Below are 27714 nucleotides of genomic sequence, written 5' to 3'. Positions count from 1 at the left end.
AGGTTCTGAGAACCCTATCTTCATCAGCCTGCATCAGCATTTGTTGGAAGGAGGCCCAGGAAAGGAGGAGGGAAAGACTGGCTCTTCCAACCCTCTCTCTCTCTTTTTTTCCCCCTCCACTATTGAAGGCTTGGGTGGGTGGAGACGGCCCATGAGACTTTTCTTTGAGGCACGAAGATCCTAGCCCCAGGTTGATACCATAGTTTATCCCGAAACAGGTTTTCTTTTCTTGATTTTCAAAGTGGGGGTTGGAAGAGGGGATTCGTAAGTAGAACGTGGAAAGTGCAAAGGAGAATCAACAGAGAAATGCAGAGAAAACGTAATTTGGCAAAAACCAAACAAATTTCAAACCCACAACTCTACCTCCTGTAGCCGTTCTTGCTTAGCATTTTTTTTTTTTTTTTAAAGTTGGGCTGTTATCTTTGCAAGGGAGAATGCCAGCGGGTGTTGCAGGCAGCTGTTTGATGATTGTGTCAAGAACGTCTTTCAGGAAGGGAGGCTTGGAGGCAGGGGGCGGTGATGGAGAAAATGGGGTAGGGGGAGGAGGGGAGGGCCCCCACATCTGCAGAGAGGTAGCTAAAGAATGGAGCGCTGCTCTGAGAAAGGCAGTGTGATTTCGTACAAAATTCTTCCTGTAGGAAGTAAGGGGGAGGGACAAGAGGCCTATTTCAGCATTTGGCGGACCTAAGAATTTTGAGCTGGAATTACGGCAGCTCGCCGCTGTGTCTCTGGGCAGATATCTTCGCTCCTCTACTCGGCATCTCCCACTTTCTCCTTTATTGTGAGTGACTGTCACGAGAATTAAGTAAAAGGCCCGGGAGTCCCTTGGAGATGGATCCCAGCAGACCACAGGGGTGATGAGCCCTGCAGTTATTCCACATCTGGAAAAGGTAATGGCTCCCAGGCTGGCAGGGGCGTGCCCAAGACCAGCGACAGGAAGATGTGTTTTGTTACCTCGTTGATCTCTGTTCCGCGCTGTGTGAGAGGCTGGATTTGGAAGGCGGCAGGGCAGCAGCCACAGAGCCTAACAACCAGGATACGTTCCTCAGAAACCCCCGAAGTCTGACGTTCTTTTCTGCTCTGTGCTTACAGCTTTGTTCCCTCCAACTGACCTCATGGAGGCAAACCTAGAGTCTCACCCATCAAAAACCTTCCTAGGCAGCCGGAACGGTGGGAAGAGGTCCCGGGGTACTCTGCCTTCCCTGAACCTTGGCGACCCTTCCTGTTGGGACAATGACCAACATTTTGTGCAAGGTCCTCACGGATTTTTTTTTTTCCTCCTCCACCTGCAGGGCGTTGGAGGAAATACCAGGCCACATATTCTTGTAAATAACCTACAGATTTCAGGTTCTCTCTCTAGGGCCTTGCTCATGCTAGGTTTCTGTTTTTGTTTTTAATGGGGGTGGCATTTTAACCTACCACCACATAGGTTATCTATGAACCTGATGGGGAGAAGGGGCTAGGCTTTGGGACAGCAGAGAAAGCAGGTAACTGTAATCGCCCTGGTCCCAGGACAGTCAGGGTACGATGGTGGTCAGCAACAGAAGTGTGTCCTCAGGGTCTGAGGCTACTAGTAAGATGGAGGGGGTGGGGGAGAGGAGAGCACTGACCCCTTATATCTGTGCATCAGTGTGCAGTTTTCCAGATGCTTCCACACATACTATGTTTCACTAAATCTGCCTTTTAATCCTGTGAAGCAGGAACCAGAATTATCACCATCTCCCTTTTATAGATAAGGGACCAGGGTGACTTCCCCGAGGTCGTGGCTGTATGGTTAGGGCTAAAGCCCAGACCACTCAATCTCCCCAGCTCCATGCTGCTTCATGGCCAGAACCTCTGAGAGAAGGATGCACCATGTCCTGTCTTCAGGGGAAGTGGGAAGGAGGCAAACACATCCCATGCCTTCAAATAGATTGTAGGTACCTGAGGAAACGGCCCTCGTTCTATGGTCCTTTACATCCCCTGTGGCCCATAACCCACAGTCTTCCAAAAGTGTGGTTTGAATGGCTACTTTGGGTTAAGATATAAGGAAGGACACAAGGGAACCAAGGCATCATGAGGAGTTGTGAACTTTGAACCACAAAACAAGGATTTATGTCAAAGGCTCCAAGATTTACTGACTGAATAATCCATTGGGAATTTTGTGTACTGCATCTTCTAAGTGGAGGTAAGAATATCCACCTCTAGAACTGCTATCAGAATGGACCGAGATGACAAATGGACAAGTATACTGCATACTGTGATGCATCCAGTTGGATCTTCCTGACCCTGACATTCAGGGGGTCACAGGTAAGATAGCAGAGAGATAAGGAAAGTCCTCTTCTGAGGGTCCTTGGAGCATTGCTCATGCCCTCCTGCCCCAGGTGGGTTGAGGGTCATGTGTCCACAATGGGAGGGTGGGCTACGGTGGCGGGGAGAGCTAGGGGTCTGGTGCATGGTAGGCTTTCAATGAATGGGTATCCATTCTATAAAATCCCCTATTGTGAGAAGCACTAGGAGAAGGGCAAAGGGACAGTGGTGAAGACAATAACTGAGGATCTTGAGGATCCCTCCCAGTCTTGGGGTCTTTTTTTTTTTTTGGTAGGCTCCACACCCAGCATGGAACCCAACACGGGGCTCGAAATCATAACCCTGAGATCAAGACCTGAGCTGAAATCAAGAGTCAGATGCTTAACTGACTGAGCCACCCAGTCGCCCGAGCCTCAGAGTCTTAAATGATTTCCTCTTTAAAATGTATGTCTTCTGAACAGACATTTCTCCAAAGAAGACATCCAAATGGCCAACAGACACATGAAAAAATGCTCAACATCACTCGGCATCAGGGAAATACAAATCAAAACCACAATGAGATACCACCTCACACCAGTCAGAATGGCTAAAATTAACAAGTCAGGAAACGACAGATGTTGGCGAGGATGCGAAGAAAGGGGAACCCTCCTACACTGTTGGTGGGAATGCAAGCTGGTGCAACTACTCTGGAAAACAGTACGGAGGTTCCTCAAAAAGTTGAAAATAGAGCTACCCTACAACCCAGCAACTGCACCACTAGGTATTTACCCCAAAGATACAAATGTAGTGATCCGAAGGGGCACCTGCACCCCAGTGTTTATAGCAGCAATGTCCACAATAGCCAAATTATGGAAAGAGCCTGGATGTCCATCAAAGATGAATGGATAAAGAAGATGTGGTATATATATACAATAGAATACTACTCAGCCATCAAAAAAAATGAAATCTTGCCATTTGCAACAACGTGGATGGAACTAGAGGGTATTATGCTAAGTGAAATAAGTCAATTAGAGAAAGACAATTATCATGATCTCACTGATATGTGGAATTTAAGAAACGAAACAGGATCATAGGGGAAGAGAGGAAAAAATAAAACAAGATGAAACCAGAGAGGGAGACAAACCATAAAAGACTCTTAATCATAGGAAACAAACTGAGGGTTGCTGGAGGGGAGGGGGATGGAGGGATGGGGTAACTGGATGATGGACATTAAGGAGGGTACGTGATGTAATGATGTAATGAGCACTGGGTATTACATAAGACTGATGAATCACAGACCTGTACCTCTGAAATAATATATTATACGTTAATTAATTGAATTTAAATTAAAAAAATAAAATAATTATAGTCATAAAAAATGGTATGACTTCTGAAAGGGCCAACTGCTGGCACTGCTTAATGCTTCCGTGCCATTCTTTGGGTCCCTGCTGAGCTGATGGGTAAATACGGATGACTCTTACTCACATGATCACACCAGGGGAGGTGGTGGTGGCTGTGGTCTACGTCACCTGACTCACTGCAGAGACAGGGCAAGATGTCAGTCCTGTGCTTGATTCAGGCGCCTGGGCTGACCTACACACAGGGCCCCTGAGGAGACTCAGAGCAGAAAGGGAGGCCCACCAGGAGGGTGCGCTGACTAACCCTTCCCATCTGTTTGAGCCCTGGAAAAAGCCAACCTGGGGCTGAGGCAGGGGGAGGTGCATATTGGCTAGCCATTCCCCAGTACTTCTTCTTTGCCAAGCACCGTGCAAAAAGATGGACATACCTGACCTCATCTAATGGTCAAAGCACCCTGCAAGGTAGGTATCATCATTCTCACTTTGCAGATGAAGAAACCAAATCTTGGTGGCTAACCAATTTCTCCAAGATCGTCTCCCTAGTAGGTGGCAAAGATAGGATTTGAAACAAGGTGGTCTGATTTCAGAGTCCACACTCTTCCCATTACACACGCTGCCCCTGTCCAAACAGCTCACCAGGCAGGAGCTACCAATAAAATACCACACCTCCTACAGTCCGCACTGAATCAGCAAGAGAAGCTGGAGGCTGGCAGAGAGCAGATCTTTATCAAGACACCTTGGGAGTAGGAGAAATATTTCCACCCTCCTCCCAGCCAAAGGGTTGGCTGTGTTTGTGAGATGAGAAACATTTTGTGGGGAGGGGAAGGAGGGTGCAATCTCAAGCTCCAATCACCACCCACACCAAAATAAACCTGAAGGCGAACTGGGGCCTCAAGGATTTTGTTCAATTGCTTCTGTGCGCCCATGTGAGTATATGTGGGGGAGAAGGAAAGAAGGAGGCGGGAAAGGGAAAGTAATATCTTTTTCCATACCCAATGGCATTTATCAACTATGCTCTCCTCCCCAAACTTAGGCTTCTCGCTCACTCACTTATTTCATGTTTTCTCCTTCCTGACCTTGTGCAGAGAGCTGGCATGGTTTTGAATGAGCACAGACTTTGGGGCCAGCCCCTCTGGGTTTGGTCTCCAAATCTCCCACCTACTGAGCTGTCCAATAAATACATACTATGTGAACTAATGGGGAAATAATTTAACCTACCCAAGTCTTAGTTTTCTCATCTGTAAAGATACACCGTCACCATTCCTGTGTTGCAGGGCGCTTAGGAGGAGTGAATGAGCTGAAGCGCTTAGCACAGTGGTGGGCACATAATTGATAATAAATGTTTGGCACCCTGATCAGAGTTTCTCAACCTCCATCCTGCTGACGTTTTGGATAGGATAACACTCTGTTGTGTACGCTGTTCTGCACCCATGTAGGATGGGTAGCCGTGTCCCCAGCCTCTATCCACTAGATGCCAGGAGCACCTCCTGCCCCACGCATAACAATCCAAAATGTCTCCTGGACATTGCCAAATGTCCACAGAATCACCCCAGTTGAGAAATACTGGCCGCATGTAATTAATGGTGATATTGAAGGCACATAGTAGACACTGATAAGAATAGTCACTTTTGTGAATGGGTGAGTGAATGTATGAATGAGCACACTACCTAATAATGGGTATTGTTCTGCATCTTCAAACCCTTGGCAGGAGGAGTACTGTCTACTAAGTTCTGTACTCTCGAAGCTTGATGGAATCACAGAGGGGTCTGGGAGGGCACCTAGCAGCCCCCCACCCCACCCCCTTGGTGTCTCTGCCACTAGTTGTCTTTCGGTGCGGACCTGGCACCTGCTGGGCTTTGCAGATGGAGCACTGACAGGAGGGGGGCTGTGAGATGAGTGAGGCTGAAGGCATTGTCCCCTCTGGGAAAGGCCAGTCCCCATGGGATTTGCTTGCAGCAATAAGGGCTAGAATTTCTGGGTATGAGATGTGGCTGCTGGAATCATCTGCACTTTCCGAAGAACCTCATCGTTTGCCATGGCCAGCCACAGACACCGGCAGGAACCCCTAGGTCCTACCGTACTTAGATGCATAGCGCACACCTGCAAGCCCCTTTGATTCACTCCAAAAAGATGCCTTCACACTGGAGCAGGGAGATGATTCAGGTCCTAGGATTCCTTCCTTCCTTTCCTCTCCCCCCTCCCCCCGCCCCCGCTCTCCTTTCTTCCTTTTTAAACATATACTGAGTGTCTGCTACATTACCTGGCACTCTAGACACAGAGACGACAAATGCAGGCCCTGTCTTAAAGTTGCTGAGGGGCAGGGAAAGGGAAAAGGGCCACGACGATACATGCAATCATAATAGGTAACATCTCCTGAGCACTTACTCTCTCGTGGACACTGCTCTGCGTGCTTTACATGTGGACACTCATTTACATGTCCCTCGAAACAAGCCTGCGAGGGACAAAGCACGACCTTCTCCAGGCTGCCGATGGGGAAGCAGGCCCAGAGCAGGGAAGGGACTCTTACTGAATCACCATACACGAAAGGGCACGATCGGGAGTGGAAGCCAGGACACCCTGGCTCTTGGACCTGGACTCTTCTTAACTACCATGCCCTTCTGCTGATAGCCATGTGATGGGGGGCTACGAAGCACACAAAGGGGAGGCTTCCTGGAGGCGGTGATGCCATGGCATCTTGAAGATGAGAGAAGGTGTTAGCTGGGTGAGGGGAAGGGAGAGGTGGCCCTAGTCCGAGAGAACGGTGCACGTAAGAAGGAGCAGAGAGACACGCCAGGGTTCCACGGGGCAGTTCCTCCCCTCCCGGTGTGGACTCCCCTCCCTCAGCCTCATGGCTGGGTGAGGGCCCGGCCAGTAGACAGGACTCCTACCTTCTGGCCTGGCCTGGTCCTGGGTACACCCCCTGGGAGCCACCCGTTTGGCCTCCTCTCTCAGCCCGTGATGTCTGACTGGGCTTCGCAACAAGCCCAGGACCTCTGCTCTGTCTCCCGCTGGTGTCGCCTTCCCCAACTTCTGAGCCAGCCCTCTGGCTCACCTCTTTGCCCCGATCCGGGTTCTTGCAGCCTTGCCTTGTTCTGTTGCCACTGACACCACGTGTGTGTGTGTGTGGGGGGGGCAGGTGGTGAGAATGGTGTGCGCATGACTGCCACGTGGGGTACACACCATGTGATGGGCAGGCAAGCCCAACATTTCATCATCTGTCATTTGAACCTGTTTTTTTTTAAGCAACAATAAAAAATCATACTCTTAACCCTGACATATGTAAACATAGATGAGAGCAAGATGCTTTGATTTAAAAAGGGTGGAATTGGGGGATTGGAGTGGTCACTCTAGGGCTCAAAGGCACACCATTCAAAAGCCATTAGACAAGGAGCCTTCACCTTTTAGGATCAAAGACAGCTTTAAGAATCAATCTGATGAAAGCAATGGGCTGTCTATATAAAAATTATAGACATGCAAATGTTTACAGAACAGTTTTTTTGTTTTTTGGGTTTTTGTTTTTTGGCAGATGATGGTCCCTCTGAATCCTAGAACACAGGTTTAAAATGCCATGCATTCAACTTCTGTCCTACCTACCTATCGGGTCTCCCTGCCTCTGTGCCTTGCAAAGGAGCATTCTAAGATGGGGGTGGGTGGCTACAGTACCGTGAATGGTGAAACCAGACAGCCCTGGCTTTGCTTTATTTGCTCAAAAGAGCAGAGGCCCCGGGTTTGAGCACATCCTTCTAAGACAAGGGTGTTAACGCTGCCCTCACACAGCCCTAGGGGGCCTGGCTGTCAGAAATTATCTCTGCCTCAGTTTCCACACTACATTCATGCTAGTGAGCTCACATATCTAGGCTATGATTAGAACAGAAAATAGATGGGCATCCAGGTGCCAATGTGAGTGTCATTGCTGGATGATGTTGGGCAAATCACTTGACCCCTCTGGGCCAGTTTCCTCATCCCTAAGATGAACAGCCCATGGGCTTGTTGGGGTGACTACATGAGCTTGGCATGGGTAAAATATACACAAAAGCTCTTTATATTCCTCAAACCACTGGACAGGTTTAAGGGTGTTCTTATTATCTTGGCATGCAGAGACGATGGGGAGAGTCATACCAAGAGGTATGGACTGGGGACCAGAGAGGATAATGGAGATCACTTTTACTTAAAAGGGACAAATTCAGGCCCCAGATATACAATGATTTGTCCAGTCATCCATCGATGAGCCCTGGGGGTGTAGGGGGGGAACTCATAGCTTAGGGCACTTAGCTCGGGACAATCCTAGCAATGTCCGGTGGCCCTGGAGTCATCTGCTCCCTCATCTGTGACTCCCATCGCTCAACTAAGGACAGACTCTGGGAGCAGCCTCTTGCTACGGCCTCCCTGGTCCTTTGTGCTCAGGCTACTACGAGGTACAAATCAACTTCCAAGTTCTCAGTGATGGGGAAACGAAAAGGTTCTTCATTGGATCTGCCTGCTGTTAATGAGCTGATCTGGGGGGAAAAGCCCAGTGAAAATGAACAATCACGACGCAGAGTCACCAGAGCGCTCTGTGCAGCCAGACGGACGTCTGTGTTTTATGCAGTGCTCAGGCGGCTGGGGCCTGGGGCCCGCAAGCAGGTTTATGAGATTAAAGCCCAGTGCCCAATAAATAATTTAGCAGCTTACTGCAAAAAAACATACACGCAGTATAATAGATACTATCTCCAGCAGTCTCGTGTGTACATACATTTTAAATGCACAGCACTTTCATCTACATGTTTCCATTTGATGTGGAGTCCAAAACCAAGTGAGGAGGAGAAAAAGAACGTCACCTCCACCCTCTGTCTACGTCCTGCCCCTACGATGGGGCTGATGAGAAAGAAGACTAGTCGGTGCACTAATAATTCAGGGCTTTGCTGGCTTTTCTTCTCCACATCCCACCAGCCCCTGTTATCTTTGCTCTATTCTTTGCTTTCGGTTGCCGTTTGTGTGTGTAGGAAGCATCTGAAATCTCTACTAAGCCAATTATTCATTCAGAATTTGGTTTTCTTCTCCCAGGGGTACCTTCTTACGGAGCAAAGCTGGCTCCAGGTGCTATCTCCTGCTCCGTCACGAGCGACTTGCTTGTGGGTGCAGCTCAAAAGCAGAAATAAATAAATATCACCGCCATGGCCACTGGAGTCCCAGCTGAAGTTTTAATGAGCCAGAAGTGGTGGTGACTGATTGATAAGAGCTGGTCTTGGGCAAGAGTATTGGAGGAGGAGGAGGAAGAGGTTGGGGTGAGTGTCACAGGGAGAGAGGATGGGAGAAGGCAGAGAAGCTCGCAGGGAGTTGCTCCAAGATCTAGAAGCCTCGATGGGAGATGAGTGGTACATAGTAATCTATGTAGCAACATGAACAGGCAGAAGACTGATGCCAAGGGGAAGCATGCTCTTCTCACTGGAAAGTTTCCTGGTTCTGATCGCAGTTAAGGGACAAGTGGCCTCGGTGGAGGAGACAGGCATGAGGGAGAGTGGGAGGGTGGCCCTTGAGCTTTCTTGGAAATCTGGAAGGCATCCATTTCCACACCAGCCCCACGACTCTCCTTCTGTGGGTAGCATCTAGCCCAGACCCACTGGCCACTGGCCTTGTACAGACAGCACCGAGCTTACCCCGGCCCCCCTACTCTGCACCTCCTTGGCCTTGGATGCATTTACTGTCGGTGGCTGCGGTTTATCTCCCGTTGTTTATGGCCTGGGACAGGCTGCCTACAAATAGCTCCCCAAAGAGTGGGGAAATGCAGGCATCTGCCATTCTGTGAAGCTCTTTCCAGAAATGAAAAGGACAGTCATAAAATGCTGTACGGGGGCGGGGGGTGGAGGGTGGGTAACATGCATCATAAAAAGCGTAATGGACTAATGCTAATACACAGACTGGCCACAGCCCAGGGATGTCTGCTGAGCTCAGACATAAATATTGGGGAGGCACCAAGGAGACAGATTTTTTATTTCTTTGATTTGATGGTAGGGGGAGGTTGGGCATATTTTTCCCTCTGTTTCTCTGACTGTGGCCATTCCTCTGGGAATACCACCAGTCTGTCTGAGACTGAAGCTACTCAATGTTTTATGGCTTCCAGAGCAGTTAGACTCCTGGAAAGACTGGGGGTATAGGAGGATCTGTGGGTGCATGCCATAGCCTCAGACAGTGAGTCAGGTTTGGGCTTTGTTTGTATCATCCAAGATCTTGCAAGTGACAAGAGAACCGAATGGAGTGAGCATAATTATGTTGAATGTGTGCTTGAACGCGTTTATGAGTAACCATGTAGGTACCCAACGTCAGGTTAATTTCCAATATTAAAGGACTAATATTCTCTGATTAATGTTTTCTACTTCGTGAGAACAAAAATAGCAGCAAGCCCGACAACAACCCAACAAGAACCTCTATCCCCTCTCAACTTCAGGTACGAAGAGTAGGACCCTTGTCTGTTAATTAATGAAAAACTCAGGTACTTGAGGACTCAACCACACACACTCTAGAGCTTTATGTGGCCAAGTACCTCCAGCTCTGGTTAATGGCGGCCACTGGCCAAGTGCTGTCTATCCACACATGTGCCTTTAAGTATGCACTTGCATAGAATGGTCAAAGGTACAGTGTATGTGTGGGGCAGAAGGCAGAAATGCGTACAAATCCTGTGTAAGAAGAGCCTCTCTTCTAGACGAGGGTAAGATGGTCTCACCCTTTTCTCCACAGCCTGGAAGTACTCGTGCCTGTGAGCAGTGCTGGAGTTGTGGGGCCCTGACCTCGAGGATGGGTTCTGTCCACCCAAGAGCCTGGACCACTGGAGAGTAGTAGAAACAGCAGAAGCTCTGGTGCCTACAGTAGGGCAAAAAATAAGCCCCTGTTGAGTCTTTCAGGGTGAGGTGAGAAGACTGAGGGCATCTGGAACTCCTGTCCCAGTACACCATCTGTTCTGGAGGAATTATTTTTCTATGCGCTGTCCCTGAGCATGGGTGGCAGAGAAAGTGGTGTTCTTCTGAGGCCATGGGTACCGAGAGCTACTGCTTTGTCTTCTGTACCTGGGTCTACATGCCAGGAGACAGAGAAGAGGGGAATGGGGACTGTTCTTAGGTGCAGAAGACCTGTAATAAGCAATTTAGCTACTTCCTGAACTTTATTTTCATCTTTATGATGTAGACATTACTATCATCACCTTCAACTCCAAGTTTCCAGGAGGTTAAGTAACTTAGCCAGGGTCATATGCTTTATAAATAGTAGGGTTAGGACTTGAACTCAAACCATTGTCTTCTCACAACGATTTAAAAATATGAAAGGAAAAAAAAATCAATAAATGATGATTTGGAGGAAAAATTATTTTCAGATGAAGGTCAAAAGAGCAGGGACTAATGCATCCCTTATGTCAATGGGTGCATATTATTACTCTAAGTGATAAGGTGGGGGGGGTGTCACCACACATTCTATTGTTAGCAGAAGGTTAGAGAAGCCCTGGGTGCATGATGAATTACTCAGACTGAGGGTGAATGGGGCAACGGGGCACTGCTGAACTGAGGGCCTGATCATAATCACAGACAGGGTTCCCCAGTAAATAAATATGCTACAAATTTACCCAGAAAAGCATCTCGTCGTGAGAGACAGCTCATTCCTTCCCACAACGTGTAGAAGCAGGTTCTTTTAGGTGTGAGGTTAACTGGTGCTCTGTGGTCCAGGGAGCTCTCTGGGTGAGGGGCCTTGAGATCAGTTGTGAGTGGGGGGTCTTGCCCAATCATCTGCCTAGAAATGAGGCCCAACTGGGCCTCTCAAAAGGGGCTTGGCTCAGCCCCTTTCAACCAAGCTTAGAGCATAAAGAAACATTCCTCTTCCCTTAGTTGACTCATAGCCATGTTGATGTCTGAAAAAGAAGATACCATAGTATCCAGTCTCTTAGCCTAAGCTGACTCATATTAGGTTAGACTTAGGGAAGACCCCCTGGACTATGAGCTTGACCATGAGCTCCTGTCAGAGGCTTGACCATGAGCAACCACCATTGGCTCTGAAATAGCCATTCCTACCGACTTTAAAGAGCTGGAGACACACCTTGTTGCTGCCCACAGCAGTGGGCAGGAGGGAACCTTTCCTCCAGCCTCACCTTGGCTTGCTGGTATTTCAGTAAAGGCCCAATACAAATATAGAATGTATAATTTTCACATCATTCTTGGCAAATCCCAGGTGCGCCCCATTAGCAGAGTTCCAAGGATGCCATTCTCTATCAAGAAAAAGACACGCGGCATCGTAGTGCTTAGCTCAGGGCCCTATTAATAGCAATCCTAATTATATGGCTGCAAATTTAATTCATAGCAATGATTAGTGTCAGAATCAAAGGCATCAGGCATCAATATTGATGGAACTGCATAAGCCCCATAAACAGAGAACAAGCATTCGGGCCCATCCCCCTAGCGGAGGTTTGCTGTTAACTATTACATTAATGTCTCTTCCAATTTTGCCAGATCAAAATGACTCCATTTTTCAGTATCCCCCTACCGCCCCCCTGGAACCTTTGCCCTGCCATCTCTGAATGGGTATGACTGGCACACAAAAGATCCCAGACAGCATCTTTGAAGAAGAGCCCGGGGCTCCAAGCGATGCACGGGTGATGGGCTGAGGCCCCTACGCTTTACACAGCGGCTCTTGGCCTTGTCAGCAACACTCCTTTGTCTTCCCTTCAGAAAGCTCATGGCAAACAATGATGCCTGGAGAAAGGAGAGTCAGCTGGGGACTGTGTGTGGCACAAAGGGCTGCCACCCCATCCATTGTGGCCTGGGCTGAGATGGGTGGGGAGGGGGAGGAGGAGGCCCGAGGGGGTGACACAAGGCAGCGTGTGCCGAGGTGACAGCTGCCATGCCCTGGGTTCCCAGGGCACTGTCGCTCGAAAGAGTGCAAAGCATTAGCCCTTCCACGCTTCTCTCGTGCCTCCCCTGGCCTCTCTCTGAAGGGCAGGTGGTAGGTTGCAGAGGGACCGATGGGATCGAAGAGAAGGCCAACAGAGTGCTCAAAGCCAGGGCTTACCAAGGCACGGGTCTGGACTCAGATTCCAGCTCTCTACTGAGGAGCCATGTGACTCTGTCAAGTTACTTCACTTTGTTGAGCCTCAGTTTGCTCATATGGAAAACAGACAGAATATGAATCTTTATCTTACAAGGGTATTAAGAGAATTAACTGAAAAAACACTTAGCTCAGTGCTTAGCACATAGTAAGTGCTTAATTAATAAGAGAACCCCCCCCCCCCAAAAAAAGTGGCATGTCTAGAGAGGACTAACATGTAAGACTTGAGATTCCTAATTCAGCTTTCTTCTGATAGGTCAGAACATCTTAGTTCCAAGGCAAGCATTCTGTGGTCAAGTAGGCCTCCTTGCTGGTCAGGCTCTGCTAAGATCCCCAAGGCATGTGGAGAGGGCTTGGGGATGCTGGTCACCCCAGAACAAGGCTGTGTGGACAGGCCTGTGACAGGAAGCTCAGGAAGACTCTTGTTCCCGGGAGAATGATCCCATAGATTCTGCTTAGAGAATGCTTGTATGCCAGGGAGAGGCGGATGTTTTGTGCAGAGAGAATATTCTTCCATATGATATAAAGAGAAGGGACCAAAAATTGGAATTGAAGCACCTGAATTTGAATCTTGCCTCTGATACTAAGAACCTGAGTGATTCTGAATGGATCATGTCACATTTCTAGGCATCAGCTATCTTAGCTATAAAATGTAACAATAAATATCTCACCCGCCCAAAGTCTGTAGGCTGGACCAGTTTTCTGAGATCCTTTCTAGGTATAAAATCAGGGTGAGATTCTGACCTTGCATGAGGGAGTCCACCTTCTCCCCGGGGGCCCCAACTCCACGGCCCCTCCCCATCCTGGGCTGTGTTCTCACCCACCCTGAGCTGTCAATGTGAGAATCCCTGATTTGTTACTAAAGCCTGTTAGTGTCATTGCTCCTTCTGGGTTAGGAGGGGACACCTGGCTGGTGGCAGTAGCTTTTGATTTAAAAACCCAGAACATGGTATAGGAGCGGTGGCTGATTGGGACAACCACAGAGGCGCTGGCTCTTGAACGTCTGCCCCACCTTGGAGCCTAGAAACCTTTCTGGAGGTTGTGGCAGAGGGACAGAATCCTAGCAAGGGCTCCAAAGGACAGAAACTCAGGCTGACCTTCACCACCTTGCGTCCCCATGGAGTTCCTGCTTCCCTGAACATGTGATGGAAGGACACATGATAAGAAGAACAGAAGTTCAAGTAGCTGCAAGCTTCCAGCTTCATCATCTTGAACCATAGAGGCAACCTAGGTATCTGCTGGGCCCATCTCCACCTGAAATATTTGTAGCTCTGGTTCCAAGTCCCACATCTTCCCTTGATTGACCCTGTGACCCTGAGCAAGTCCTTAACCTCTCTGAATTTCTGTACCATCATCTGCAACAGAGCAGAGAAATATCCCAACCCTTCCCAGTCATCAGAAAATGTTATGGGATTAATGAGCTAATAAAAACCCAGGGGATCTGGGCCCTGGAAGAAGAGCCTGGTAATAGCACGGAAGTGGTAGCAATAGAAGACGTGTGAGAGTCACATCCGTAGCAATGGCTACCATTTATTGAGCACCTACTATGCATCGGGCTCTGTATTAGGTACTTTACATCCGCTGTGTCTGCCACACAGGACAATCCTGCAAGGCAGCATTAGTGGGCCCGTGGAGGAAACTGAGCGCCCCCCAAGCTCCATAGTGAATTCGAGGCAGAGTGAACAGCACGAGGATATTGCGGTCGGCTTGGGAGCATGCACGGGACAGAGAAAGGCTCTGTTGCAGTTAATTCTGCGAAGCTGCAAGAGCCACCGGCCACTTCCCCCAGCCCTGCCCTGGGGAGGGGTCCATTCATATTGTTTGGTGGAACTCTCGGAAAGCTTTCACTGGTGACTAATGCAGCTGGATGCCAATGTCCAGCAGGATTAGATTAGTTCGGCTCAGCTGGTCTAGTCTTCTAAGTATTTTTTTTCCCATGACTCAGGCTGGGGGTGGGGGGAAGGCGGCAGGATTCTCTTCCTCTATCTGACCTTGCGAACATGTCACTAAAACAGGAGGCTGGTCTGATGGCCCCACTCCCCCAGGGAGCCAGACAAGAAGTGGGATTTGGGGAAAGCCTCACAGATATTAATAATAACGATTGCAAAGCACTTTTGTGCCAAACGCTTAATAGTAAGTACTTTCCGTACACTATTTCATTTGGTCCTTCCAACGACTAGGCAAAGTGTTTATTACCACCCCACTCCACAGAAGAAAAAATCGAGGCTCGCATGTTAAGTCACAATAGTAGTGATATTTAAGAGCAAATATGCTCAAAGCCCGCACCATGCTGTACAGGAATGATTCACCATATTCTACTCGTTCTACTAGCACTTATTCTCTCCCAAACATACTATATATTGTGCTGACTTACTTTTTTTTCAGTCTGTCTTTTGACAGTAAGATATAATCTTCACGAGGGCAGGCATTTTTGACAGCTCTGTTCACAGCTGTTTACCCAGAAAATAGCACATAGTAGGTACTCAATCATTTTTAGTTCAATGATGAATCATTTAATTGAATCCTCAGCAGAAGCTCATGAGGCAAATACTCTCATTACTCACATGTTACAGATGAAGAAACTGACGTGGAGGCCAGGACTACACCCTGTAAGCCCCTATACTCTTCCTTATGCAAATCAGTTTCTACCTGAAGGCAGAGGAACAGACCAGGTGGCCTTTGGAGGTCCCCTCCAACCCCGACATGCATGTGCCTGTCCTGTATCCACGGGCAGGCAAGGCTCAATGGCCTAAAAGGATGTGCTTTGTATTCTCCTAAAGATGAGAGCTCTGTAAATATTAGCATCTTGGTCCCTGCAAAATTCTGTGTGGCCTTATGTGGGTCACCTGGATTCTGTGAGCTTGAAACCTTACCCCTCCTCCACCCCGTCCCTGAAACCCAGTTCCCTGTGTTTCACCTGTCCTGAGATAAAGCCTCGAGCCCCAGGGGCTCCCTCTTGGATGGCAAAGCGGCCTGCTGAGCACACAGCCTGATGTTTCCCACAGGGACCGTCAGGATGGAAGCCTCTATGGAGCTGCACAAAGGTGCAAAAAAATAAGTGAATCTTTAGCGTCTCCCCTTTCAGAATGTCTCTGGGAGATCAGGGCCTCCTCCCTGGGGGGCAGCTGGGGTTCTGGATAGAAACCCACACCCCCTCTCTGCACCTGTCGTAGTCAAGCAGAGGGATGTGGTGGCCGGGGGAGGGGGGTGGGGGGATTCTGTAAAAATATGCCTCCTTCCGGGTGCCAACCAAGTGTTGTGGTTCCCAGCTTTCAGAAGACTAGTTCTTGGGACCCAAGAGGCCTATAAAACAACAAAACAAACAGCGCATTTGGCGGCAGGAGCCTGGGCAGGGAGCCAAACTCATTACCGGGGATGTGGTGGTGTGCTCGGAGCCACCACCCCGGCTCTTCTCCACAGGCTCTGGGGAAAGCGGGAGAGGGTGTCTGCTCCCCATGCACCAGTCCCCCGGCACTGCTGAGATGCCCGAGGGGGTCAGGGCTTCGGGTCAGCCGTCACAAGGGCCAGGAGAGCCTTGAGGTCACCTAGACTTGGACCCATGGCCCTGGTTGTTTACTCAATCCAGGGTTCCCACTGAGAAATGAGTGAATCATTTCCACTCAGAGGAACGAGTGGCTATTGTTTGGTGGGGTTGGCACAGACAGAAAAGCATGTTTCTCAGCTTTTCAACCAATTTGGCCTCCAGTTCGCCGAGACAACTCCACCCAATGAGGAAGTCAAGTAACAGGTTAGGAACTTCTGGGTGTTTGGGGAGGAAGTACGAATGCCAATGTCAATAGTACCAATGGAGGGGCCGTGAAACCTTAGGGAGGATACTTCGTGTCTCCGTGGCTCCGTTTTCCACATATGTAAAATGGGGCGGAGATGCAGGGGGCAATCACCGTATTTCCTTGAAGTAGTCTCAGAAGATGAAAAGGACTGTAGGAAGGTATCTTGTAAATAATCAGTGTTATCAAACAGCTGAGCAATAACCCTGGGGCTTAGGAGAGTGATGACTTTCATGCTCTTGATGGATTTTTTCCAGTGCCTAAGCTGCTTCTGCAAGGAGCTCCATTTTCCTGGCTTTGCTCAGTAAACCGTTTGTGAAATTAGAAAAAAAGAATGGGCTTGGGGCGTCGGGGCTTCCTGTGGGCTGCGGACGGGAGACCTTGGGTTGGTTGGTATGTCCCTTAGGGAAAGACAGAATTTTCCTCAAGAATTTCACAGGCATTTCCGTGGCCATGCCGGTTAGCGAATGGGAAAGGAGGTGGTACCAAAAGAGGCCAGGGCTCTCCCCAGAACTTGAAAAGGGCTAAGTCTCTGTGGATTTCTAAAACTGTCTAAGAGTCCTATAAAGGGAGGGCTTGGCAGGATGGGGGCAGGGCGGTGGCTACCTGGGCATTTGCACCTGCTCCCTGCTGTCAGCCAGCCCACGTCTGATCCAAGGGAGGCAGATGGCCGGCCATGCTATTCTGGGGATCTCCAGGCAACAGTGTAAACACGGTTCCCTTCTTCCACTCTGGTCACCGTGTCTGAGAGTACTGCCCACCCTCTTCCAAATGTTGTTCATAAACTCTTTTCCTGTTACCCACCAAGCTCTCCCATTTTCTTGACGCCTCATCCTACCGCCACTCCCCTGCCCTTGACATATGTACCACAGCATAACTTCCTTCCCTTACAAACCAGCCACGTCAACAGTGGTCACTCTTGGCGTCTGGTTCTCTTCCAATCAGTGCAAATAGGTGTCTGGCATAGGAAGGCGGCACCCAATATATTGGAGGTAAGTTTAATGAGCACCTAATGTGTGAGCAATGTTGGATCTGGCCATGGGGAAGGGTGACATAAACATGAAAGAGAGGGTCCCTGTCCTTCAGAATCTGTGAATCTCAAGTGGGCACATTAGTAGCTGCTCCCATGTTGGATGCCATCAGAGCAAAATTGCATGCTGTGAGGGGTCTGAGGAGGGGACTACTCAAAAATGCTCGGAGGGACAGGGTAAAGGGCGTGTCGCTAGTCCCTGAGCAGCAGGTAAGGTTTCCAGTGGGGATAGAGAACAGAAAGCCGACAACTCCTGCTGCTGGGGAAGGCCCCGGGGCTGAGGGGTTAGGGAAGCCTGCAGGGACATAAAGCTGGGACTGAGGCAGAAGCTTCAGCAGTCGTTAAGAGAGAGAAGGAACGAGAAGGACTCTGCCCCGAACCTGGAGAGAGTCCTCCCTCCCATGTCCTTGCAGCTTCTCAGCCCACCTCCTTCCTTCCTTTGCCCCATGACTTGTGCTCCAACTGCCTCCTGGGCTCCTCCTTTCAGGCTGGGAAGTCTTAGTCAACGAGTTTGCAGTTCCTGATGCCACTGTGCTTCCTCCATCTGCTTCATCATGAGCTCCCTGCCTCTCTTCTCTGGACTCTCAGCCTATCCTTAGCCACCACACCACTGTGCCCATGCCCAGAATACCCCACTTTCCTCTCCCTTATATCCACCCCCCAGGCCTGCCTGCCCTCAACATCTTGGCCGTGCCTTGCCCTTTCTGTACCCTCACCTCTTCCTTGACCCTGAGGGCTTTCTGCTACACTCTGAGAGCAAGCTGAACCCAGTTCAAGACTCCAAAGCCCACACGCAGGGTGCCTCGGCTTCCCTCTCTCTGCTCGTCCTCTCTGCCACAGCCTGCCCTCCCCTAACGCCCACTCCTACTGAAGGAGTCAGGGGAACAGTGGTGGCATAAGGATCATGTGGCAGGCGCAGGAGCTCCTCCACAGCATCCCTGGTCAGTGACTTAGATATTTCCACTGACTGGGAGCTCATTCCCTCTTGAGTCAGGTCTTTCCATGTTGGGACAGTTTGGCTACCAGAAACTTCCTCCTTATAGTAAGTGGAAATGTGCTTTACTGTCACTCCTGCTCACAGGTTCTATTCTGCCCTCTGGAGCCACACCAGGTAAGTCTAGTTCATCTTCCACAGCTTGATGGCTAAGTATGTGAACTGCGAAAGCAGATGATGAAGGTTCAAATTCTGGCTCTGCCATTTACCAGCTCTGTGGCCTCAGATGAACGTCTTTACCTTTCTTGGCCTCTATTTTTTCATCTGTAAAATGGAGGTGATAATAGCACCTCCCTCACAGAATTATATCAATATTAAATGATTTAATAGATATAAAGCTCTTAGAATAACACCTGACATATAATAAGTGCTCAGTAAGTTGTACTATCTGAGGAAAGATGTTTTGTTTCCTCCTTTCCTCTTCTTTCCTTGAGTTACTATCCTTTTTAAAATAGTCTTCACATAGCATAACTCCACCATGTCTCACAACCTGGAAATTATTCTCCTATTAGTGCAGTGAAGACTAATTGATTTTGGGAAATCTGCCTCACCCAGTTGGTTCCTGTTGATCTTGTGGTCAGCAAAAATCCCAAGATCCTTTCACTTGGTCCTCTCAGGGCTGGACCCTCACGGTGCTCCAGCTTGACCTTCCCCTCACCAATCCTCCAAACCCCCCCCTGTGCACTCTAGACCTTCTGGGCACAGGCTCTGCACATTCTCAGTGTGGCACCCAAGGTCTAGAATGCCCTTCTCTCTCCCCCATTGGTCAATTCATCAGTTTCTCAGCCCTTCCTCCTCAGTAAAGCCTTCAAGGTCAATCACACCATAGTGGTTGGTTTCTTTGCCATTGTTCCATCCCTGTGGTGGGCCACACACCTGTCTTCTTACCACCTGTAGTGCACTGACCCTTAGCCGATGCAGATAGGACCCACCTCGGCTTTGAGGTCTTATCCTTATTCTGCCTGTTCCTTCCACAGGCTTGGGGCTCAGAAGGCCTAGTCTGCGATGCTCCCGCAGCGTCTAGCAGAGAACAGTGTACGAGCAAGTATGTGACACGGCACATAAGAGCCCCTCACGGTCATGCCATGGTCTCTGCGTCCTCTACACTTCCCCACAGAGGGACATCCTGTTCCAGTGGCTGCAGTGGATGAGGGCTGGACCATCTGACAGACGCCCGGTCAGGCAGGGAAGAAGTGAACAGTTCTGACGCACCCTACTTCCCTTCCCTCTCCAAACTCTTAGCTGTTTTTTTTTCTTTACTTTCCTTCCTGTGTTGAAAGAGCTATGGGGCCTAGACCATGGTAGAGTTTCCTGGGGACATTCCACAAATTCCTCATGGACTGATGCTCTGGAGAGGGTGGGGGCAAGCGGGTGGGTAAATGGGAGGCTAGTGGGAGCCAGGGTATAAGTATCAGGTGCCTCAAAGGAGCGTGGGTGGAAAGGAAGGGCGGGCTGCATAGGAGAAGGAGCGATATTATGAGCTCATAGAAACAGCCGAAGGAAGGCCAAATGAAGACTGAGAAGGAGTGGCCACTGTGCAGGTTGGAACGAGCCGTGGGCAGCCACGCCCCTAGCCTTGCCCTTGAACCCGCTGACTTGCCTCCATAGCGACTTGTCCGCCAGGATTCCAACAGGGCCGGGAGAGCTTGGCTAACTCAGGTGTGTGGCTTGGAAAGACGCCCCAAGCAGCCCCCTGTGCGTGCTGCACAAAGATGTAGAGAGATAACGGGAAGGTCAGCACAAGGGTTCCTTTGCGTCTGTCTGGGTCACTCCTCCTTTGTTCTGTTCTCATACACCCGGTCAGCAACTGTTCATTCCTTAACTCAGACACAGGACTGATGAGAATGGAGGCACAAGTCCCTGGTTGAGCTCCTTAGCAAGCCTGGACCTGAAGATAGTTCTCGGCCTCCATCCCTGTGCTCTGTGGCTGCCTCTTTAAGTAAAAAGGGTGCCAAATTGAGTGTCAGGGCAAGAAGTGACTTGTCCCAGTCTCTATGCTTGGACAAGTCACTTGTCTTCTCTGGACCTCAGTTTCCCTGCCGAGCAATGAGCGTATTGGGCCAGATGATCTTGAAGATTTCTTAGAATGGTTCTATTTCTCAAAAGCAGCTTGGGGGCCTATCCCATGTGTGAACACTTGGTGAAAGAATTAGGCAGAAGGAGGTAAATAAATATGAATGGAGCATGACTCCTGCCTTTAATAGAACTTTCAAGGGAATAAAGGAGACAAACAGTCACACAAATGATCCAGAACAGTGAGTGAAGGCCCTGGAAGAACTAAGGAAGGTGCTGAGCACCAACCTCACTGTGGGTACCGCTGGCCCTTCAAAAGCCTTTGTGCATTAGAGAAAAAGTCGGTCTCTGTGGGCAGATGACTTAGTAAGGGGAGCCCCTCTGGATGGATGTTAAGACCCTAGGGTACCTGGCTTGACAGAGAGAGTTCAGGCTTGATTTCAACTCCTGTAGGCTCCTTGTCCCAGTGCCCCTATGCAAGGTGCTGTCTACCTGTCTATACAAGCAGGGAAGTAGCCAGCCGCAGGGGTCCACGCTGAATTCCACACTGGCCCAGTGGAATATGCCACTTTTAAATCTTGGTAGAATCTCCCAAGGCAACTCCCCCTCCCCCGAGTTCTGGAAAGGCAAACGCAGGAACCACATCCATACTCTCTTCCATGGGCCTAAAGGCCAAGCCAAGGTCCTCGGTCCCAGGCAGAATAGGGGCACAGGATGGCAACAAGTAGCAACCTCTCCACAGAGCAAGAAAAGGGTTAAAGGGCCTTAGCATCAGGAGAACCAAAAGCAGTCCGGACAGTTCAGCACCTCCACACAAACCTAGACCAGTGTTTCTCACCTCCTCTGGCCACAACTCAGAACAAGCAGAACATGCAAATTCTTCCTCAGGCTCCCTCCCTGCCACCCCCTCCTTCCACATTCCCGAAAGACTTCTCTCCCTGGGCTCTAAATGGATTTGGGGGAAAGAGCTGCCCGGGGTGCTGTCAACATCAAAGGGTGAGATGCGCTGAGGTCTTGCATGGGCCTCGATCCACAGGTGGCGGGACAGGGGAAAGGTGGCAGAAGGGTAAGCTTGGGAAAAGGGGATTAGCTGGGACCGGAAAGAATGAGGCTGCTGTAATCCCACATAATGAACCGGACTGCGCTCGTCTCTGCACCCTGAGCTCTAGATAAGCAGGTACAAGCTGCTGGCTTCAGCCCGCCGCACCAGAGGCCCCCTGTGCTGCCGGCCCCAGCCAGTGCCCTCCCGAGGTGCCCAGGGCAGGCATGAGATGAGATATTGACTTCCTCCTGGCAGCTGATTCTTTTTTCCTGCCCTCAGAGTGAGGTGCCTTTCTAATTCCGTGAAGTTTGGGCAATACTGAAATATGCTTGCCTTCCCTAGACACTCGCCGACTAACGACTGGAGGAAGCAGCTAGAAGATAAGCCACAAAATGAAGCCCTACCTACTCCCCGATTCTAACCCCCTTCAAGAAAAGGAAGAGTTGCCTATATGATATCTCCGCCAACAGCTGAACAGCACCGGGTGTCTGGGCTCATGGACTCTTACCTTTTTCAGCTTGCCGCTCTTCGTCCCCACAAAAACCACGCTGTAGCCATTGTAAACGTAGGAGGCCACGGAGGTCATGCGGTCCCGGCTGGTGGTATACAGGGTCAGGCCCTCCACTGGAGTCGAGCCTCCCAGTGGCTGGTTGATGTCCAGTCCACAGAAGTTGTCATCGATGGGGACCGGCTGGAGGGAAGGGAGGGGATTGGGGTAAATGACAGCAGAAGTCGGGCAGAGTCTCCTTACACTAGCCCCCACCCAACCGTCAACTCGAGGGCACCAGGCCTACCAGAGGTACACACGTGGGGTTCAGGAACCTAACACATGCCTCAAACAAAAACATCTCACCAAGGGACTCACAAATCCCACTCTGCCTCCTGTGAAACTAGATAGAGGGGTCTGCAGCCTTCCTCACCCTAACCCACAGCCACTCATCCACTCTTCTGCCAAGGGATCAGGGGTCATCTGGAAAGCTGATTGCTTGCACTCATTTTCTGGTCATTTTGATGTCCCTGGGGACCAAACCCTTCTGTAGGCATGCTTCTATTTAGACAGGGGAGATTCTGTCTGGAAGTGACATCACAGGATTTCCATCAGCTGGAGGGGGTTTGTGTCTTGGGCTGCCAGGTCTCCCTTTGGGCATAAGGAATTGTAAGCCATCCCATTATTCACCAGATCCTATACCGGGGATAGATTGAAAAGGATCATCATAATATGGGGCAGGCCCTCATACTTTGGAAAACTTACTTCACCGGCATAAATCTGTTTCTTCATTTGTCATACTGCTTGACCACTTTTCTGGGAAAATTATTGAAGAGCAAATGGAAGAATCCATTCCTCAGAGCTTTGTTAAGTCGTACAATGGTTTCCACTATTGTATACTATAAGTCTTCAGCCAGGTTCACAGAGATAAAAACACAAGAGAATGCTGGAGGTGATAGCCTTCCTGTTACCAGGCTTTTGAAGGGTCTGGTGGTGTGCCTAGATAAAGAGTCTCTTTCAGGAGACACTGGGGCACCTTGGAAAGAAAACCACCCTGAGCCAATGAAAAATTCGCTTACCCCAAAGTAGGAAGACCTGAATTCTGGCCTCTGCTCAACTGCTAAGTGGCTGTGTAAACCTAGAACAGTAATATCCTCTCTTGGGCTTGTTAAATGGGATAGTAAATGGATTATTTCTAAGATCTCACTTAGTTAAAAGAAGAAGAAGAAGAAGAAGAAGAAGAAGAAGAAGAAGAAGAAGAAGAAGAAGAAGAACAAGAAGAAGAACAAGAAGAACAAGAACAAGAACAAGAAGAACAAGAAGAACAAGAAGGAGAAAGAGAAGGAGAAGGAGAAGGAGAAGAAGAAGAACAAGAACAAGAAGAACAAGAAGAAGACTGCATGCTTCCTGAGGACAGGGGCTGCCGAGGGGCTTGTTTTGCCTGCAAAACACTCATCTGGTGCAACAGATGATGGGACTGGGTCGTGATGGGTCCCCTGAGACACCCCAGCTGACTGTACAACCAGGAATCCTGTGGGCAGAGGCTGTAGACTCTGGGCCAGAAGGAACCCAGAGTCCCGTGATAGCTGTTCCTCCTGGGTCTGAGAAGGCAGCCCAGAGAAGGAAGGAAATGACTATTGTGGGAAACATAGAAAGCATGAGGGAGAAACCTGCAAACTGTTCCCTTCCACTTCCTCCTCTCACCCTCACTGGGGAAGAACAGGCTGGTGCATCACTCACTGACAGCTAATTTCCTTGGAAGAATTGGTTTATGAGCTAGGGCATGTGATGGCTAACCCAGGGACTTCCCTTCTGTTCCCTTCCTAGATCCAAAGGGAATAGAGACTCGGATCTTGTGAGTCCTTGGCGTTTTGCTGCCCCTGATACTGGTGGGAAAGGTGGAGCTGCCCTTGTGTGTGTGCGAGTGTATGGTGTGCCTGTGTGTGTGTGTGTGTGTGTGTGTGTGTGTCTGTGTAAATGTATGCATTCTTTAGCAAAGGGACTAACATTCAGGTTAAGGATGACCCTGAACAACTAGATAATAGGGAGACACAGCAGAAGAGATAAGCTCCTCAAGAAGGGAGTGAAGCAGTGGCATGCTGGACAGCTCATGAGGGATGACTGTACACCTGTCTGCATTCAGTGGCATCACATTGGTGGCTTGAACGTGGCCACGGTGGGAGTATTTACACCTTGGAAACTGGCAAATGCTTCAAATCAAGTGTCCCCACTCCACCCCCACTCCCTGCACATAACCAACTGTGTAATATTTACTAGCACATCACTAGACCCAGTGATGGAAATTTCTAGCTCCCAAGAAAGGCAGGTCAGAGGAATCAGTTAACACGTTTTACATTTTCTACTTCTCTTTCTTATCGCTACACTGTACGCAACAGGTACCCTGGTAAGACTCAACAAATCTAAATTGTAGTCCTGTTGCTACCACTATCCAGCCATGTGACCTTGGTATATCACAGACCCTCTCTGAGCCTCTGTAAAGTGAAAGGATTGGACGAGGTGATGGTCAAGCTTTCTTTAGCTCTGAAAGTCCTTGATTCAGGGCTTCAGTTTCTTTCCCACTTTCTCCAGGGGCTGGTAAGGCTGCAAAATCTGGGCATAGGCATAGTCCAAGCCAAATTCTGAGAAATGATGACAAAGCAAAAAAACTTGCCAGTGATTATGGATTTCTCTACATTCCTCCTGATTCTAAAATCTCCAGAACTGTAAGGGAAATGTTTTCTTTCCAGAACCTCAGCCCCTGGAGTTGACTGGCATTTCTTTCTCACTTCTCTAAATTGTCAGGTGTTTCCAAATAGCTGATGCCCCTTTATTTTTGCTCAAATGGTGAGAGCTTGATGTATGGTTTTCCTTAGCAGCAGCAAGGCTAAACAGAAAGAGCTTGGACTCAGAAGTCATAATGGGCTGAGCTGAACTCAAATCCCTGCTTTGTCATTAGAGTTGTGTAGATTTAAGTAATTTACTTCATCTTTGTGAGTCTTTGTTTTTCCATCTGCCAAATGGGGATGATCCTTTTTGGTTCATAGGGTTATACCAAGGCTCGAATAAGATACCACTTAAATTGCCCAGCTTGGTCTTCAGTACAGAGCTTCCATTCAGTGAGTGATAGTCCTCTTCCTCATCCCTTTTCTGGGTGCAAAGCTCAAGTCCTTCATCTGAGAGCTCCACGCCAGTCCAGAGATTATGTTAAAATTAAGCCCTGGAACCACAGCTTCGCTCACCCATCCCTAATCCTCTCCAAGGCCACCAAATGTTTCTGGATCCCCAGGTCTGGGACTCCTTAGATTATAAAGATTTTAAGCAGCAACTCCTATTCCAGCTTCCTTGCCCACCCTGCTGTAAAGGTTGCACCAGATGAGTGTGACTCTCAGGGGTGACAGGGGGGCTGAGAAGGGGCTGTTCTCTGAGGTCCTGGTCCCACCTACTGTCACCTCTCTCCCAGTGCCTTTGTTGCTCTTTGGTCACTAGCCCAGGCTTGTCTCTCTGCAAGCCACTGGAGCCAGAGAAGGGTGTAGGCTTCCTCTTCCCTCTGGCTCAGAAGCCAGCAGGAATCAGCAGTTTCCTCCTGACAAGGCCCCCTCTGGGCAATGGGAACCAGGCAGGACTGTGGAAGGGGGTTAACCCTTGCATTTCCTCTCCACCTCTCCTGACTGGTTGGGGACCATAAGATATAGAATATCAGTGCTGTAAAGAACTTTGGAGATTATCTAGTTCAGCCTCCTCATTTAATAAAAGTGAAATAATACGGGTGCCTAGGTGGTACAGTCGGTTAAGCATCTGACCCTTGGTTTTGGCTCAGGTTGTGATCTCAGGGCCCTGATCTCAGGGTTGTGAGATCGAGCCCCTTATCGGGCTCCACGCTCAGGTGGGAGTCTGCTTGAGATTCTCTCTCCCCCTCCCTCTGCCCCTCTGGTCCATGTGCTCTCTCTCTCTCTCTCTCTCTGTCTCTCTAAAATAAATAAATAAATTTAAAAAAAATAAAAGTGAAATAAGAGCAAATAACTGGTTCTGTTATTGTGATTAATATTAACAATTATAGCTTCCATTTATTGAATGCTTATTATGTGTCAAGTATGGTGCTAAGCACTTCATATACATTTTCTATTTGATCTCCATAACAGTCATAAAAAGAGGATAGTATTATCTCTATTTTAAAGATGAAAAATTACAGCTCAGACCAAATACATAGCTTGCCCAGCGTCATACCGTTTTAAGTGGTAGAACTGATTTTTAAGTACAAATCCACTGGACTTCAAAGTCTATTCTCTTAACCACTATCCTATCATACCAAGCAAATGATGGCGGGAACAGAAGCACAGATGAGGCATGACACGTTTTCTTGCATTAAGATGTGGTTTTTGCTTCCAATAGCAGGTACCCTCAATGTAGGGTACACAAAAGGCCATACGGGCCCCTTGGTCTCAGATTTTTCCCCAGGCTGCAAATCCACAGGCCACAACACTTGCACAGAAATCTATCTTAGCACTTGTCACACATCCCGATAGTTAACTAATAATGGTAAACCTAACACAGTGCTAATCTGTGCCATGTATTATCTTATCTGATCATCCCATGAGGTAAGCATTATGATCCCCATTTCACAGATGATAATGTAGAGACATTAAATTACTTTTGAAGCCAGGAAGTGGCACAGATAGTATCTGGACTGTGATCTTTGTCTCTGAGGCCCAAACTCCTAGCCACTGTATTACATTGCCAGTATCTCCCTCTCTTTCCCTCTCCCTTTCTCTCTCTTTCCCACTAGATTATGAGACATGTGAGAGTAGTTATCACATCTTTTTTATATGTGCATCCCCAGTGCCTGGGACAGTGCTAAGCACTCGGAACATCTTCAATACTCTCTTGTTAAATGGATGGATGGGTGGGTGAATGGATGGGTGATGGATGGATAGAGGGAGGGATGAATGGATAGATGGATGGATGATGGATGGATGGATGATGGACGGACAGATGGGTGGATGTATAGACTGTGGTGACCACTTAGATGGCAGCATCTTGACCCTCTGTCAGGACAGTGCTCGCCACTGATGTTCTTGTATCTGCTGTCCTCAGGTCTGGATCCCGAGCTTCCCTTCCTCTCCTCTTTTCCCTTTGCCCAGACTCTGGATTCTTCTTCCCTAGTTTTCAATCTACCAGTCAAGCTTGACTCCCTTCCCTCTCCTCCGACTTACACATCTCCCTGACTACTCGACTCCTGCACTTGGCTTCCCAGTGGCCTACAAAGCCCTCCATGTGCACGATCTGGTCCCTGTCATCGCTGCCCAGCCTCATCCCTTACTGCAGCGGCCTCCCTACCTCTTCACACACACCAGGCATGCCCTGAATTCTTTGCACTTGCTGCTCCCTCTCCGGAATGTTTTCCCCAGATATCAACATGACTCACTTCCTTACCTTCCTCAGTCTTTGCTCAAATGCCACTTTTTCAATGAATCAATCTTCTTGGGTACTGCCCCTCCCTCTTCCCTGCTTCATTTTTCTCTACAGTAATTATTGCCATCTGACAGACTACACCTCTTAGGTATTTATTTGTCACCCCTCACTCATGAAAGCTCCACGAAGGCAGGGTGCTTCGCTGGCTCGGTGGCTTCAGAAGCCGGCCGGGCCTACACCAGGGCCTGGTGAGGTGCAGCCACTC

General features: G+C 49.1%; 1 protein-coding gene across 2 annotated transcripts in view; it reads right to left on the bottom strand.

The window, feature by feature from the left end:
* PLXNA2 (plexin A2) overlaps nt 1-27714 on the bottom strand; it is a 204589-nt gene that overhangs the window by 150967 nt on the left and 25908 nt on the right. For both annotated transcript variants that reach the window (XM_078078188.1, XM_036094629.2), the window contains exon 3: nt 22062-22244. In XM_078078188.1, coding sequence (XP_077934314.1) covers nt 22062-22244 — 183 coding nt within the window. The remainder of the gene's footprint in view (nt 1-22061; nt 22245-27714) is intronic.

Source organism: Halichoerus grypus, chromosome 7, assembly GCF_964656455.1.
Source record: "Halichoerus grypus chromosome 7, mHalGry1.hap1.1, whole genome shotgun sequence".
Taxonomy (NCBI): domain Eukaryota; kingdom Metazoa; phylum Chordata; class Mammalia; order Carnivora; family Phocidae; genus Halichoerus; species Halichoerus grypus.
The sequence above is the reverse complement of the archived record's forward strand: the minus strand, read 5'-3'. Positions and strand labels throughout refer to the sequence as shown.